We start from the raw sequence: 16389 nt of genomic DNA, 5'->3' as shown, positions 1-16389 counted from the left end.
CCGCTTTTTTCGACCGCGCATGCGTGGCCGGAACTCCACCCTCACCTCCCCGCACCTCACAATGGGGCAGCGGATGCGCCGGAGAAATGCATCCGCTGCCTCCATTGTGCAGTGCGTTAAACGCTAGCGTCGGAATCTCTGCCCGACGCATTGCGACAGGGAGATTCCAACACTAGTGTGAAAGTAGCCTTAGAGGTTTTATTGCTGGCAGCAGAATGAGGCAACAGAGAGCGTCAGTCGGATCAATATTACAGGGGGTTTAAAAGGAAGCTGTCAGCATGGAAAATGCAAATATAGGGTTAATCTGCAGGTTAATTGCATAACAATGGCCGCTCCATGCACAGTCTATGCCGACCGCTACCGGGAAGAAACAGCTTCATTTTCTAACACCATTTCCCTGCAGATTAACCCCGTTTCTCCAAATAAACTTTTCTGTGCGGACAACTTGCCCTTAACTCTGTTATCTGTCTTTTTTGGAGCTCTTCTCAGCTGATTTATGACCACATTACAATATACTTGGGAAACAAAGGCTGTTAAAGCAAAAAAAAAAATAATGCGACATTTAACAAAACTCAAAAATGATTTCCAGTCTTAACTCTTTTCTAACAGCTGTGCAGTTTCTCTGTTATTCCTCCAGGAAAACGTATGAGTAGATTGACAACTGGGTGTGTGCTCCCCCAGTCGGTCCAATCAGTGAGGACCGTTTTGGTGCCAGCAGGGACACGCCCACAGAAATGGCCAATGGTAAAACCCAGTTATTAATGTATTCATAAACTTCTAGGAGTACTAACAGAGGGGCGGCACGATGCAGAGACACAGATCATCTTTAGCACATTCTCGTTTCGGGCCCACCAGCTCCGCTGTGCAGGAGGCGCAGCCGCCGAGCCCATGACTGCAGTCACTTCTCCATACAGGAGGAGTAATAGACGCCATAATTCGTAAGAAAACAGGATTTTTGGTTGCTTACCGTAAAATCTGTTTCTTGAAGCCTCCATTGGGGGACACAGGAACCATGGGTGTATGCTGCTGCCACTAGGAGGCTGACACTATGCAAATAAAAAAGTTAGCTCCTCCTCTGCAGTATACACCCCACCGACTGGCATTATACTCTTCAGTTAGTGAGAAAGCGGTAGGAGATAAGTAGCAAGGTTGAAAAACCATAACCACAAACTTGAGAACTGTAAACGTGAGAACAGTCATAGAACAGATAACAAACATTGGGAGGGAGCTGTGTCCCCCAATGGAGGCTTCAAGAAACAGATTTTACGGTAAGCAACCAAAAATCCTGTTTTCTTTATCGCCTCTCATTGGGGGACACAGGAACCATGGGACGTCCCAAAGCAGTCCCTAGGGCGGGAAAAACAGACTTCCATCAGGTCAGAGGACTCACCACTGCCACCTGCAAGATCCTTCTGCCTAGGCTGGCGTCCGCCGAAGCGTAGTAATGGATCTTGTAAAATTTGGCGAACGTGTGGATGGAAGACCAAGTTGCCGCTTTGCAAAGCTGTAGGGCGGAAGCCCTGTGGTGCACCGCCCAGGAGGCGCCAACTGCCCGGGTAGAGTGAACCTTAATCCCAGGAGGGGGCACTCTGTTCTTGACCCAGTAAGCCTCCAAAATTGCCATTCTGATCCAGCGAGCAATAGTTGCTTTAGAAGTCGGCTGGCCTCTGCACGTGCCATCAGGAATGACGAAAAAGGAATCCGTCTTCCGGAAAGTGGATGTTCTATCCCGGTAGATCCTCACTGCCCTGACGAGGTCCAGCCTGTTCAACGATCATTCCAGGGGGATGAGCCGGAGCTGGACAAAAGGAAGGTAGAACGATGACCTCGTTGAGGTGGAAAACCACCTTAGGAAGGCAGGAAGGCAGAGGCCTGAGGACCGCCTTGTCCTGGTGAATGTCCAAGTACGGAGGTCGGCAGGACAGGGCCGCCAACTCGGAAAAACGGCAGATAAAGGTGATGGCCACAAGAAAGACCACCCTCAAAGATAGAACTGACAGGGGAATCTCCTTGAGAGGCTCAAAGGGGGAAACCCTCAGAACGTCCAGAACCAGGTTTAAATCCCATGAATCCACGGGGGCCCTGTACGGAGGGACAGCGTGGGCTACTCCTTGAAGGAAGGTCTTAATCTGTGGCCGAGAAGCTAAAGTCTTCTGAAAGAGGATGGAAAGCGCAGAGACCTGGCCCTTCAGGGAACTAAGAGCCAGGCCCGAATCCAGTCCTGCCTGAAGGAAGGCCAAAATGGAAGGCAGGGAAAAGGACATAGGTGAAACGCAGTTGGACTAGCACCAACGAAAGTAAGCCTTCCAGGTACGATAGTAGATCCTGGAAGATGAAGGCTTCCGAGCCTGAATCACGGTGTGAATCACCCGGTCCGAAAGGCCGGACGCTCTGAGAACTGCGGTCTCAACAGCCACGCCGTTAAACTGAGCGACCGAGAATTCGGGTGGCAGATCAGACCATGAGACAGCAGATCGGGCCTGTCTGGAAGGCGCCAGGGAGCGTCCGCAAGAAGATTGACGAGCTCCGCAAACCAAGCTCTCCTGGGCCAATCCGGGGCGATCAGAATGACCGGCACCTTTTCCGCTTTGCTCTTTTTCAACAGTTTGGGAAGTAATGGAAGGGGTGGGAACAGGTAGGGCACCACGAACTGTGACCAAGGAATGGCCAGAGCATTGACGCCCACTGCAAGAGGATCGCAAGACCTGAAGATGAACTGCAGAATCTTCCTGTTCATTCAAGACGCCGAGAGATCCACGTCCGGAGTCTCCCATCGAAGAAAAATCTTGATGGAAGACCTCCGGATGCAAGGACCATTCCCCTGCCGCGAGGCCCTCGCGGCTGAGGAAGTCGGCGGCCCAATTGTCCACGCCGGGGATATACCCCGTGGATATCACCGGGGCCGTTGTCTCCGCCCAAAGTAGGATCTTGGATACCTCAGCAAGGGCCAAGTAGCTCAGAGTCCCCCACTTGAAGATTGACATATGCCACAGCCGTGGCGTTGTCAGTCTGGATCCGGATTGGCAGACCCCTGAGAATCCTTTCCCAGTGGCGGAGGGACAGTAAAGGTGGCCCGAATCTCGAGGACATTGATCAGCGGAGCCGACTCCTGCGCCGACCAACGGCCCTGAACCGTGAGGTGGTGAAAAACCGCACCCCAGCCGAGGAGGCTGGCGTCCGTCGTCACCACTTACCAGAGAACTGGAAAGAAGGACCTGCCCTGGGAGATGAGAGGTGACATCAGCCACCAGTTGAGAGACCGTTTGACCCGAGAAAAGAATCGGATCGGACAAACCAGGGAGAAGACAGACCTGTCACACTGAGACAGAATGGCTTGCTGAAGGGGTCGCGAATGAAATTGGGCAAAGGGAATCGCTTCCAATGTTGATACCATCCTCCCCAGAACGTTCATGGCCGGTCGGAGGGAGGGAAGCCGAGGACCCTGGAGCAAGCGTATGTCCCGAAAAAGAGAGGATCTCTTGTCTTTGGGAAGGAAGACTTTGGTCTGACAAGTGTCGAAGAGCATGCCCAGAAAGATGATGCGCTGAGAAGGAATAAGGCAGGACTTCTTCTGGTTGACCAGCCACCCGAAACGGCTAGGGTGTCGAGAACGACGGACAGACTTTCGTGAGCCTGAGAAAAGGACGGAGCCTTAATGAGGATGTCGTCGAGGTATGGAAATAGGACCAGGCCTCCGACTCAAGATGGCCAACAGCGCCGCCATGATCTTCGTGAATACCCTTGGAGCGGTAGTGAGACCGAACGGCAGGGCGACGGATTGAAAATGTACCGGGAGCACCGCAAAGCGCAGGAATCGGTGACGTCCGGGAAATATCGGGACATGTAGGTAGGCGTCCTGAATATCTATGGAACACAGAAATTCTTGAGCCTCCATGGGAGCAATTACTGAACGAAGGGATCCCATCCCGAAGTGCCTCAGACGAACTCTCCTGTTCAGTAATCTGAGGTCCAGAATGGGGCGAACCTTGCCGTCTTTTTTTTTTTTTTTCGGTACCCCAAAAAGGTTCGAGTAGAAACCTGTGAACCGTTCTTTTTCTGGGACGGGAACGATTTCCCCGGCTTTGAGAAGAGAAGCGATGGCTGCGAAGAAACCCGGAACTAGAGCGGGATCTCTGGGAGGTCGGGATTCGAAGAAACGATCCCGGGGTCGTGAAAACGAACTCTATCTTGTATCCCGAGGATGCAACTTCCCTGACCCATGCATCCTCTACTGCGGAGGTGCAGACATCCCTGAAAAAGAGAAGACGGCCACCCAACCTGGGAGGTGGGTTGGGGTCTTGTCAGAGTCATGCTGAGGTGGATCTTCCAGTCCTGGCCTGGAGGATCTACCCGGAGAGTAGCGAGGACGCCAGGACAGAGTGGGCCAAAAGGGCACCGCTTTCTTCTCTTGACGTGCCTGAGGACTCTGGTGCTGCTGAGAAGGGAGATTGGTGCCGTGAGGTGATGAAAAAAAGGCCGAAAGGACCGAAACTGCCGTCTTGCCGCGAGGCCCTAGGAGGAGGGCGACGAGGATTAGCCTGGGGGAGAGGAGACTTGTACCCCCGGTGGCGTCCTTAATGATTTGGTCCAGCATGGAACCAAAGAGACGTGAGCCCTGAAAGGGGAGACAGGTGCGGGACTTTTTGGAACATAAGTCTGCCTGCCAGGCCTTGAGCCAAACGGTCCGGCGGATGGTAACGGCATTGCTGGATGCCTGAGCCGCACAAGACGCGACATCCAGAGAGACGGAGACCAGGTATTCACCCGCGTGGGAAATCTGGATGGCAAGCTCCGCCAGTTGCACAGGAGGCGCTCTGTCCAGGATATCTCGACGGAGTTCTTTGGCCCATTTGGAAGGGATTTCGAAACCCAGGTGGAAGCGAAAACTGGGCATTTGAAGCGGCTGCAGCTGCCTCAAAGGCTAACTTCGCAAAGGATTCTATAACTATCGTTAGAGTCCTTCAGAGATGCTCCGCCGGACAGTGGAAGCACCGTGTTGGTGGAGAGCCTGGAAACGGGGATCCACCGAGGGAGAGACCGTCCAATTGGCAGTAAGTTCTGGAGAAAAACTTAGAAGGTGGTTTAGCCCGTCTAAACGAAACCGCCTGATCTGCGGGTTCCGTAGAGGGATCCATAATGCCACAGGTTTGGTTTATAGCTCCAATGAGATTCTGGACCATATCCCTCATGGTGGCGATTTGGTTAGAATCCAGCTCCGAGATGTCCTCCGAGGACGCATCAGATAACGCCTCGCCTGATTCAGGGGAGAAGGATCGGGAGGACGCCGACCGCAGAGGGGGACCGTGTGGCGAGATGGAGCGAGAAGAGGACTCAGACCGACGTTCCTGTCTGGACCTTTTGCGGCTTATCAAGGACGGCTCGGGCGGAGGCTCCTGCGACCCGCTGGCCACTGTGGGGGGCTGCGGAGGTAATCGGTCCAGCACGGATACCAGAAATTTTGAGACACCCGCGTTAGATCGGCCACCGAATGAGACAGAGAGAAAACCCAGCCTGGGATGGGCGTATCACTCTCGGGCGGACCGGCCGGAGGATCCTGGGCGGTAGGAACAATCGGGTCAGAAGAGGATGAAGTAGGAGGACGAGAGCGGCCCCCTTTAGAGTTAGACATTTTAGAGAGGTCCGTGAAGAAAAAGAGGGTTAGGGGACAGAGGGCAGAGGGGAGTGTCAGTCTGCAATTGCAGAGCTACTCACGGCAGACGGATTGCGGAGTGAAGCTGTCCAGCTTGATGCATGGACCTCTGGCGAGGAGTGGTCCCTTAGGCAGGAGGGTGGAATGGCCTCCTGGCGCAATTTGGATCTGCGGCTGTCATGTATCCTGTGTGGAGGAGAGGGCTCATGGCTCGGGAGTCCCAAGATGGTGCCGGTGGGCAGGGAAAAGAGGCGGTGCCTCAGTGCAATTGTCGGGCGGGAGAAAAGCCCGCCCGATGAAAGAGGGAAGGGGGCGGAGTCTGCCACCGGAAGTAGGCCCGGGCAGAAGCCGGGGCCTAAATTAGGAATAGGAGACCGGCGGAGAAGGGCCGCGGCGTAGGCACAGAGCGCCGCATGAGGAAGCGACGCGGTAGGTAAGCAACCGCAAACAGCGGCTGCATGCCCAAGCGGTGTGGCGACCTGGCAGGCCGCCACGCTGAGGGAGAAGGAATGGCCGCTACAGTGGAAAGATGCGGCGGCGGCGCTGAGAAAAGGACCGGCCGCTTACAGCGGCCGGAGCAGGGAAAACGCAGGGGGCCGAAGCGATGCGACGGCTGGCAAAGCCGCCGCGCTGAGGGGAAAGAGACGGGCGCTTACAGCGCCGGAGCAGGGAAGTCGCAGGGGCCCGAAGCGTGTGGCAAGGCCGCGCTTACTGGGAGCATAGCGCGGTGACAGAAAAGAAGCGGCGCGGTAGTCCGAAAAGGCGGCCGCGCCAGACAAGAGAGGGCAGCCGGAGTAGGTGCGGCGGCTGGGAAGAAACGTGACCCGCATTATGAACCCATTAACAGGCACCCCCTTTTTTGAGGATCCAGGGAAGCCGCAGAAAAAAAAAAAATAAAATAAATACTCACCTTAGACATCCCACGCCGGTACTAACCTGGAAAAAAGTGAGACGTCCAGGGAGCTGATGGACGTCCTCGTCTCCGCAACCGACAGGCTCTGGTGGGCGAGTGGGTGGGGGACGGAGCCAGGACCGGACTTCTAAGCACGCTTGTGTGCTAGGCTCTTGGTCCTGGAGAGGGATCTATGAGGATACGGGGTGGCAGTACACGCCGTACTCATAGTCCGTTTTGTGGGACTACAGGTGTGACTGCTCACCCTGTATCCCTCCAGAAAACCTGAAAAGAAACGACGCACATTGAGGTAGATAAGGGTCTAATGAAAGACCCGTGTCCACCTCCTACTGACACTAAGCTAAACTGAAGAGCATGATGCCAGTCGGTGGGGTGTACACTGCAGAGGAGGAGCTAACTTTTTTATTTGCATAGTGTCAGCCTCCTAGTGGCAGCAGCATACACCCATGGTTCCTGTGTCCCCCAATGAGAGGCGATAAAGAAAACATGATTGCTTCCAAACAGCGCCACGTCTGTGTACAGGTTATATCTGGTATTGCACCTGATCCCTACTCTATGTGGACAACCTGTGGAATTAAGGAGGGGATGCAGCACTCCTGCGAGGGTCACATATCCTTTATTGCCCATACAAGTACCGAAGCTCATCCTAATTAATTGACAGGGGTCCCAGAGATCAGACCCCTGATGAACATAAGGATAGGCAGCACCTCCCTCTAACAGCAGCGACAGGTGCCGTCTCCGATCGCTGCAGTTTAACCATCTCAATGCCGCTGTTAATCTCCAATAGCTGCATTAGGTGGAACGACTTCATGCCCACCCCATTATACCTTCTGCCACCTATAGGGGCCTTGTGGCCTCCATCTTGGTGCTCCCATTAAGCCCGGCCAGAGACTGGGATTAATAGGAGATTGTTATTGGTGCTATGTACTGCAATAATGAAGCATACAAGAAGTGTACAAAAGGGGGTGCAAAATGTACCCTTAAGAGTTGGCTGCAACTTCGATAATATTCACGACCTCAGCAAACTTTGAACCTCTCCCCCCACGAGTTTCCACCTCTTTTCACATGGAAACGCAAGATAGGACACCTGCTTTAGTGAAAAAGGCACAGGTCCCAGAGGTGGGACCCCTTTAAATTTCCAGAGAAGAAGCCTTTTAACTAGTTTTATGATTATCAGTTGCTCTGTCTTTGTACATTCTGCCATTTGCAGCTCGTAATAAGTGGAGTGTTGGTAATTAAGTGAACCGTGTTCAGGTTTCCTTTTGCAGTAAGACAAATCTCTGATTCCTCGTATTAGAGCCGCCCCCGCTGATATTACAACTAGGGGGGAGAATCGGCAATTGTTTTATGCTTGGAGTCTCCTTTTGTCAATACTTATCAGCTGTCAAGCAATTTTCTGATGTGCAAGGTGCAATTATAACAAATTTCAGACTTTCTGTACTTTCAGAATCGTTCCTGTAGACCGGAACGACAAATACTGTTTATTCCGAAAGTTTAATCAGCGGCAGAGTGCATTAAGTTACTGCTCGGTTGTAAAGAAAAGTGCTCAAAAAGTATATAAGAAAACAAAAAAAAAAAAAAACTTCTTAATTTTTTTTTTTTTAAACTTTCAAAGTCTGCGTTCCCTTGTGTCCCACATTAAATCAGTGGTTTGTTTGGCAGACTGGTCTGACCCCTTGCTACACTCATGCCAACCCTCTATGTGCTTTTACTAGGAAGCTACTGGACCTCTGACAGAGGAGAAGGATTGGGTATGTTGACGGCCAACAGCTCCGTCTTTACCAATAGTCACCAAGTCATGAGGTCTCCTTACACATTAGATGGTCGGTCGTCCTCATAAAATCGATTGATATACATTTAATGTGTGTGACTCAATCGGAATTGACACCCAATAGTATGACGGAGCGGCAGCTGCGCAGGCAGAATTATTTTGCACGGTTAAAGGGGTATGCCCATCTCAGATTGTTCTTGTGAAGCCGTCCTGTGTTCACAATTTGTGAAAGGACTGGGATTTCTGGACCAGCCTCCTGAAAGAAACTAAACAGTCCCATAAGTATATAGGAGGATGGTAAGATCAGGTCAGGATACTGGTGGCCGGTGCAGAAATCCCAGTCTGTACACAAGCTGTACAAAGTCTAAGTGATGTCATAAGGCAGCATAACTAGTGATGAGCGAGCGTGTTATCCGAGCGTGCTCCAATATGTTAAAGACCCAGCGGCTGCAGGTCTCGTGGCTGTCTGACCACTGCAACACATGCAGGTGATAGCCTAACACACAGCCACAAAACATGCAGCCGCAGGGACTCAAACATATTATTGGAGAACGCCCAAGATACTCGAATAACATGTTACCCAAGAACGTTTGCTCATCAATGATGGCTGGTGGGTCAGTTTTTGGGATCGCCCTGATCGTGAGCATGACGGGGCTGCAGCAATGCATCGCTTTCACTTTTTTCTGCATTGGACACTTGCTAAGGAAAATAGCAGCACTGCAGCCCTTCCAATCTCAGTCTGTGGGGTCCCTGAGGTCAGACCCCTAGTAATCATGTGCACATCTGTTTAAGACATTGCAGAGCCCCATTTTTCAGGACCTGGGGGGAAAGTGGGTCAAACCTACAGCAATCCTAATCCTTCAAACGTCTGTGATCAGAAAGCCTCTTAACCCAAAAGGGAATTTAATTGCGATGTATAATAGGCGTGTACGTGGCTCATGTAAAGACAATTCATTGCCCTGTCGGAGAACGTGCCAAAGATGAGATCTGATGACCGCTATGTGGAAAAGGTCAGGACAGGGTATGAAGAAGACCGAACGGCTGTCACAGGAAGGCGCTTACTGGGCTGATCTCCGGGCCGGCTGCTCTCTGCGGGAAGATCCCTTTCTGGCGTCGGAGTGGTTTTCCCTTTCTGCCAGGTTGTCAGGCAGTATGAGCTGGCATTATTCATGCCGGTCATTTCCAGAATGTCACAGAACGTTTGACATAAGAAGTCCTTCTGATCATCTTCTGCAAAACACGAAAGAGAAAAGCAAAGAAAAGATCATAAAGATGAGCACATGGTAATAAACCTAAGTGTGTTCCTGGACTTAAGGTACCGTTTCATTAAGCGACGCTGCAGCGATATAGACAACGATGCCGATCGCTGCAGCATCGCTGTGTGGTCGCTGAAGAGCTGTCACACAGACAGCTCTCCAGCGACCAACGATGCCGAGGTCCCCGAGGGCCGGCCGTAAAGCAGAGCACAACGGTGACGTCACAGTTGTGCTTTACAGCTGGCGCTCACAGTAAGTGCGGGAAGCCGACTGCGAGGGACGCGACAGACACCGGAATGTAAGCATGTAGTGTTTTTTTTTTTTTTTTTAGGTAACCAGGGTAAATATCAGGTTACTAAGAGCGGCCCTGCGCTTAGTAACCCGATGTTTACTCTGGTTACAAGTGAAGACATCGCTGGATCGGCGTCACACACGCCGATTCAGCGATGTCAGCGGGTGATCCAGCGACGAAATAAAGTTGTGGCCTTCTAGCTCTGACCAGCGATCTCCCAGCAGGATCCTGATCGCTGCTGCGAGTCAAACACAACGATATCGCTTATCCAGGAAGCTGCAACGTCACGGATCGTTATCGTTCTAAAGTCGCTCTGTGTGAAGGTACCTTTACTCTACCGCTACAGGGGTAATCCCATCATATGAGTGATGGCCAGAGCTGACCAAAAAGATTCACACTGCCCCGGTCTGGTCCTCCATGACAGCCAGACCAGGAAAGTGTTCACTTCTGTGACGTACACCGCAGGGGGTCTACCCAATCCTGGACATCGGACCACGGCAGAACGAATCCTTCAGCCCAATTCTAGGACACGCCGTCACTTTGTAATTGGTGAGTGTCTGATCTCTGGGACCCTCCTAAACCTGAGGATGGTGGGTTTCCTCAAGCAGCCACACCCATGACCCCTTTAAATAAACTGGACCAACTCCAGAGGAAATGGAAGGCACGATGGCTCTTTCTCAAGATCATGGGGAAAGAGGGTAGTGGTTCGTAGGTCATAACTTTATTTTTACCTTTAAAACACTACCTCTCTGCTCTGGAGACCCCAATAAGAAATTTAATATTGCTCCAATGACGATGGCTGATGCACTGTGAATTACATCTCCTATGTCAAGACCCCAAGTAAATAGCTTTATCATGACTGCCGATAATTGCCAAGTTGTATACAACAGTAATGAGGCCCCAAAACCTTCTATGGGACCTGATTATTATTGTATGTCCCCGCACGAGCTCCACGGGGCCAGCGTATGAGAGCTGTCAAACCGCTTCCTTCTTCTCTGCCGTCAGCTCAATGTCAGGTTGAGGCCGATCAGCAGCGTCATCTCTGACAAGTAGTTAACGAGGGATTCCCTGATTCCACCCTGAAGATTACAACGGGGGGCCGCCAGGCAGCATCGTCCAATAAACTCGTGTAGCCAGATCTCTGCGAAAACCTTGCATCGCGTAGAACCAAGGAGAAGACGACATCACAGGAACCAACCCCCTGAATGTCTTCACCTCGTTATACCCAGTAGTAAATGAACTTCTGGTTTTATGGAAATACTTCGACATTCGCTTTTTTCATGGGGAGGGAATTTACCTTGACAAGTTCTCCAGTGAGACTTCTCTGAAGTGAAGAGTAGATTTTTTAGCAAAAAGGCCTATAAGGAAGAAAAGAAAAAAATGAAATTACAAGACCACCAAAACAATCTGACTAAATACCCTCAAAATATAGCGGATTATAGTTACTAGGTCTTATGCTCTCAAAGGGTTTTCCCACCATAAACCATTAAATGGCAGAGACCCTGATTCAAGCGATGTGTCACTTACTGCACTTCATGGTGCAGTTTCTATAAAATCCCACTTCTCTGGTGTAGATGTAGCAGTGGTCAGAATGCTGAGCCCTGTATTACCCCGCCCACACCTATGATTGGCAGTTTGTAGAGAGTGTACACAGGAAGTTACCAATTGGGGGCGGGGTTATACAGATTAGTTGGACTGCCTGGCACAAGACACCTAGTCCTGTGCTGATAATCTCCTGCTGATAAAGCACTGATTGTATTGGAACTACAGCACATGGGCTAGTAAATCATACATCGCTGCTGAAAACAGGGGCATTACCCCTACACTATGCTGCTCTCAGATTAAATGCTGACAGATTTCCTTTAAAGGGATTATCCAGGGACCTTTATCATATAACAAAAAAAAAAAAAAAGGAAGAAGTCCCATACTGATCCTAACTCCTTAAAGATGTGTGGTATCACGTCACACACTTATCCCAGTGAATTCCTTATACCTCGTTTCTGATTGTGCAACTTGTTCTGCTGCGTTTCTTCCGGGATGGAGGTTAGAAGTCAGACCCTCATACACAGACAGCTGTTGGCCAAACGATCTCTTCCGAAGCCCACCTAACACAAGAATACCCACCCGAGCAGCTCCGGTCTTCTCTATGAGAGAGCTGCTATCAGAGTAGCGGTTTATCTCGGTTGCTTACCAAATCAACCACAGAAATTAGGCAAGTCTGATACTCCTCTTGGAGACCACCATCCAACATTAGGCTGGGTTCACATTACGTTGAACTCGTCCGTTAGACGGACTACGTTACACCTCGGCATAACGTGGTGTAACGCAGTACGTTAACGCAGCCATTGAATCCAATGTCGGACGTATTGCTAGCGCACGTTAGCGATGTGCCGTCATTGAGTGATGGACCCCGAGACGCGGGCTGCAGTGTTTCCGGGACCGTCACCGCTAGCGCAGATAGAGCTAGCAGATGCTCTATCTGCGCTAGCGCGCTGCCATACTGGCACTTGCGTTAACAGCAGCCCGTTAACGTATGTGTTGAACGGGCTGCTGTTAACGCAATGTGAACCCGGCCTTAGACTATCGGCCAACATAGGCCAAATTAAGCGAAAAGTGCATGCGGGGCTTTAATTGTTTCAATGCACAGTCCGAAAATCCTCCCATTGCTATAGAGAACGAGTTCTTAAAGACAGCACCTCCTGCCTTCATCATCGATCACATGACTGCACAGAGCTGTCAACCCCTTGCATGAAAAAAAAAAAAAAAAAAAAAGAGCTTAGCTTGAATGAGCCATAAATAGTCAGGAAACCCCTATAAATAAAGCCACAGCTGTTAAATAATTAACCCCTTACCGGCATCGGACGTACTATACCGTCCGATGCCGGCTCCCCTGCTTTGATGCAGGGCTCCGCGGTGAGCCCGCATCAAAGCCGGGACATGTCAGCTGTTTTGAACAGCTGACATGTGCCCGTAATAGGCGCGGGCAGAATCGCGATCTGCCCGCACCTATTAACTAGTTAAATGCCGCTGTCAAATGCAGACAGCGGCATTTAACTACCGCTTCCGGCCGGGCGACCGGAAATGACGTCATCGCCGACCCCCGTCACATGATCGGGGGTCGGCGATGCTTGTGAATGGTAACCATAGAGGTCCTTGAGACCTCTATGGTTACTGATTGCCCGTCGCTGTGAGCGCCACCCTGTGGTCGGCGCTCACAGCACACGTGCAATTCTGCTACATAGCAGCGATCAGCAGATCGCTGCTATGTAGCAGAGCCGATCGTGCTATGCTTGCTTCTAGCCTCTCATGGAGGCTATTGAAGCATGGCAAAAGTTTAAAAAAAAAAAAAGTTTAAAAAAAATGTGAAAAAAATAAAAAAAACAAAAGTTTAAATCACCCCCCTTTCGCCCCAATCAAAATAAATCAATAAAAAAAAATATCAAATCTACGCATATTTGGTATCGCCGCGCTCAGAATCGCCCGATCTATCAATTAAAAAAAAGTATTAACCTGATCGCTAAACAGCGTAGCGGGAAAAAAATTCGAAACGCCAGAATTACGTTTTTTTGGTCGCCGCGACATTGCATTAAAATGCAATAACGGGCGATCAAAAGAACGTATCTGCACCGAAATGCTATCATTAAAAACGTCATCTCGGCACGCAAAAAATAAGCCCTCAACCGACCCCAGATGATGAAAAATGGAGACGCTACGAGTATCGGAAAATGGCACAATTTTTTTTTTTATTTTTTTTTAGCAAAGTTTGGAATTTTTTTTCACCACTTAGATAAAAAATAACCTAGTCATGTTTGGTGTCTATGAACTCGTAATGACCTGGAGAATCATAATGGCTGGTCAGTTTTAGCATTTAGTGAACCTAGCAAAAAAGCCAAACAAAAAACCAATGTGGGATTGCACTTTTTTTTGCAATTTCACCGCACTTGGAATTTTTTTCCCGTTTTCTAGTACACGACATGCTAAAACCAATGATGTCGTTCAAAAGTACAACTCGTCCCGCAAAAAATAAGCCCTCACATGGCCAAATTGACGGAAAAATAAAAAAGTTATGGCTCTGGGAAGGAGGGGAGCGAAAAACGAACACGGAAAAATGAAAAATCCCCTGGTCATGAAAGGGTTAATACATCTTACCTGCACGGGTGCAATTACTGCACACGGACCGCCTTCAAATTGCTCCAAAGCCGTTGGTTCTGAGACACTGAAGACAAATCCTTAAAAGAAATAGTATAATGACAAATAAGACTGCAAGTTCCAGTAACAAGAGAGGAGGCCGGGGAAGCTGGTGCTATATTAGAGGAGTCACTGGGAACGATACTAAGCAATAAGCCAAGCAGCACTCAGCGCCAGGCAGCAGCTGGCCAAGCAGCGGACAGTTTAAAGGAGCATAAAAAGGAAACTTAAAACCTAATATAATCCTGAATCCAGGATGGATCGAGGCCGTTCAATAGATTTACAAAAGCTGCTCCTTCATCTCGCACATTCATGCCGCTCACCTTGGGTCCACCGGCTGAAGATGGAGTCCACCAGGCCTTTACCGTTTTTCTCTCCCCACACCAGATTCACCAGCTCTTTATTAGACTCCGACATCGTGGACCCTTGAACGTCTCTTCCCTTTCAGAGTAAAGATGCTGCCAAGGTTTCGATCTTTTCAACATGAAATCTCTCAACGTCGCTCCAAGTAAGAGCCGAAATTCAGCACCAGATCCTAAGAGTGAATAAAAGGACATTTATAATCATTTTATTTCTATAGCGCCAACATATTCCGCAGCACTTTACATTTTATATATTCGGATGGCAACCAATATCATGAGGGTTGTAGTACTCGGCCAATGAATGCGTCTCCTAACAACTGCTCTGTGTGCTGTCATTTTATTGGGTCCCATCGACTTAAATGGACAAGTGGTGCCTGTCTCTTCTATGCAAAATCCCCCACTGATCCCAACAATGGGACACTGCAGAGTTCCACCCGAATGGAGCTTAAGTCACAAATATACTGGGGAAAATAAATATTTGATATATCGATGATTTTGTAAGTTTTCCCACCTACAAAGAACGGAGAGGTCTGTATTATTGTAGGTACACTTCATCTGTGAGATATAGAATCTAAAAATAAAAAACTGGAAGATCACATTGTAGGATTTTTACATAATTAATTTGCATTTTATTGCATGAAATAAATATTTGATACAATAGAAAAACAGAACTTAATATTTGGTCCAGAAACCTTTGTAATTAGAGGTCAGACGTTTCGTGCAGTTCTTGACCAAGTTTGCACACAAAGCAGCAGGGATTTTGGCCCACGCCTTCATACAGATCTTCTAGGTTTCAGGTCTGTCGCTGGGGAACATTAATTTTTGTCTCTCTCCATTGGGTTCAGGTCTGGAGACTGGCTAGGACACTCCGGGAGCCTGAAATGCTTCTTACGGAGCCACTCCTTAGTTCCCTAGCTTTATGTTTCGGGTCACTGTCATGCTAGAAGACCCATCCATGACCCATCTTCAAAGCTCTTACTGAGGGAAGGAGGTTGTTACCCAAAATCTTACGATACATGACCCCATCCATCCCCTCCAATACTGTGCAGTCATACAGTCTCCTTTGCAGAAAAGCATCCCCCAAAGTAATGCATGAGGTTTCCCCCACCATGCTTCACAGTTGGGAGAGTATTCTTTGGGTTGTACTTATCCTTCTTCCTTCTCCAAATACGGCAATAAAGTTGATACCAAAAAGTTCTATTTTGGTCTCGTCTGAGAACGACCTTCTCCCATGCCTCCTCTGGATCATCCAGATCATCACTGACGAACTTTAAACAGGTGTGGACATGTGCTGGTGAGCAGGAGGACCTTGCGTATCCTGCAGGATTAGAATTCATGACAGCGTACTGTCACTAACAGGGCTGTGAAGACTGAGTTGGTGTCCATTTTAGTGGAATCAGAAAAATGGACCAACTCCCAAAAATATAAAATAAATTGGATGCAGTAGGACAAAGCAGGATGTGCTGTGTAATGTTTTCATAATTTGGGAAAGTTATAAAATGTCCTATAAATGACTGACCTTGATCTAAGGATCTAGGCCTTTAGTTAAGATGACACTGTGCTGCACTTTACGTACATGCTCAGTAGTGACCAGTGCTGTGGAATCGGAGGTTTGGCTTACAGACTCCACAGCCCTGGTCACTAACGGTAATGTTTGAGACTGTGGTCCCAGCTCTCTTCACGTCATTGACCAGGTTCTTCCAGGTAGTTCTGGGCTGATTCTTGGCCTTTCTCAGAATCATCCTTAACCCTTAACTTGCATGGAGCCCCAGACTGAGGAAGATTGACAGTCATCTTATGTTTCTTCTATTGTCTAATAATTGTGCCAACAGTTGTTGACTTCTCACCAAGCTGCGTGCCTGTTGTCCTGTAGCCCATCCCAGCCTTGTGCAGATCTACAATTTTGTGTCTGTTATACAGATAACGAGATCAAACAGGTGCAATTAATGGAGGAAAG

General features: G+C 49.4%; 1 protein-coding gene across 2 annotated transcripts in view; it reads right to left on the bottom strand.

Annotated features, from left to right (window-relative positions):
- Nucleotides 1-16389, bottom strand: part of MINDY3 (MINDY lysine 48 deubiquitinase 3) — a 115100-nt gene that overhangs the window by 96195 nt on the left and 2516 nt on the right. For both annotated transcript variants that reach the window (XM_069729447.1, XM_069729448.1), the window contains exons 2-5: nucleotides 14394-14605; nucleotides 14032-14111; nucleotides 11180-11240; nucleotides 9397-9564 (exon numbers count right to left, since the gene is read on the bottom strand). In XM_069729447.1, coding sequence (XP_069585548.1) covers nucleotides 9397-9564; nucleotides 11180-11240; nucleotides 14032-14111; nucleotides 14394-14487 — 403 coding nt within the window. In that variant the 5' untranslated portion in view covers nucleotides 14488-14605. The remainder of the gene's footprint in view (nucleotides 1-9396; nucleotides 9565-11179; nucleotides 11241-14031; nucleotides 14112-14393; nucleotides 14606-16389) is intronic.

The sequence above is a fragment of the Ranitomeya imitator genome, chromosome 6 (genome assembly GCF_032444005.1).
Source record: "Ranitomeya imitator isolate aRanImi1 chromosome 6, aRanImi1.pri, whole genome shotgun sequence".
Lineage (NCBI taxonomy): Eukaryota > Metazoa > Chordata > Amphibia > Anura > Dendrobatidae > Ranitomeya > Ranitomeya imitator.
Note: the sequence above shows the minus strand (reverse complement) of the source record. Positions and strands in the feature narration are given on the sequence as shown.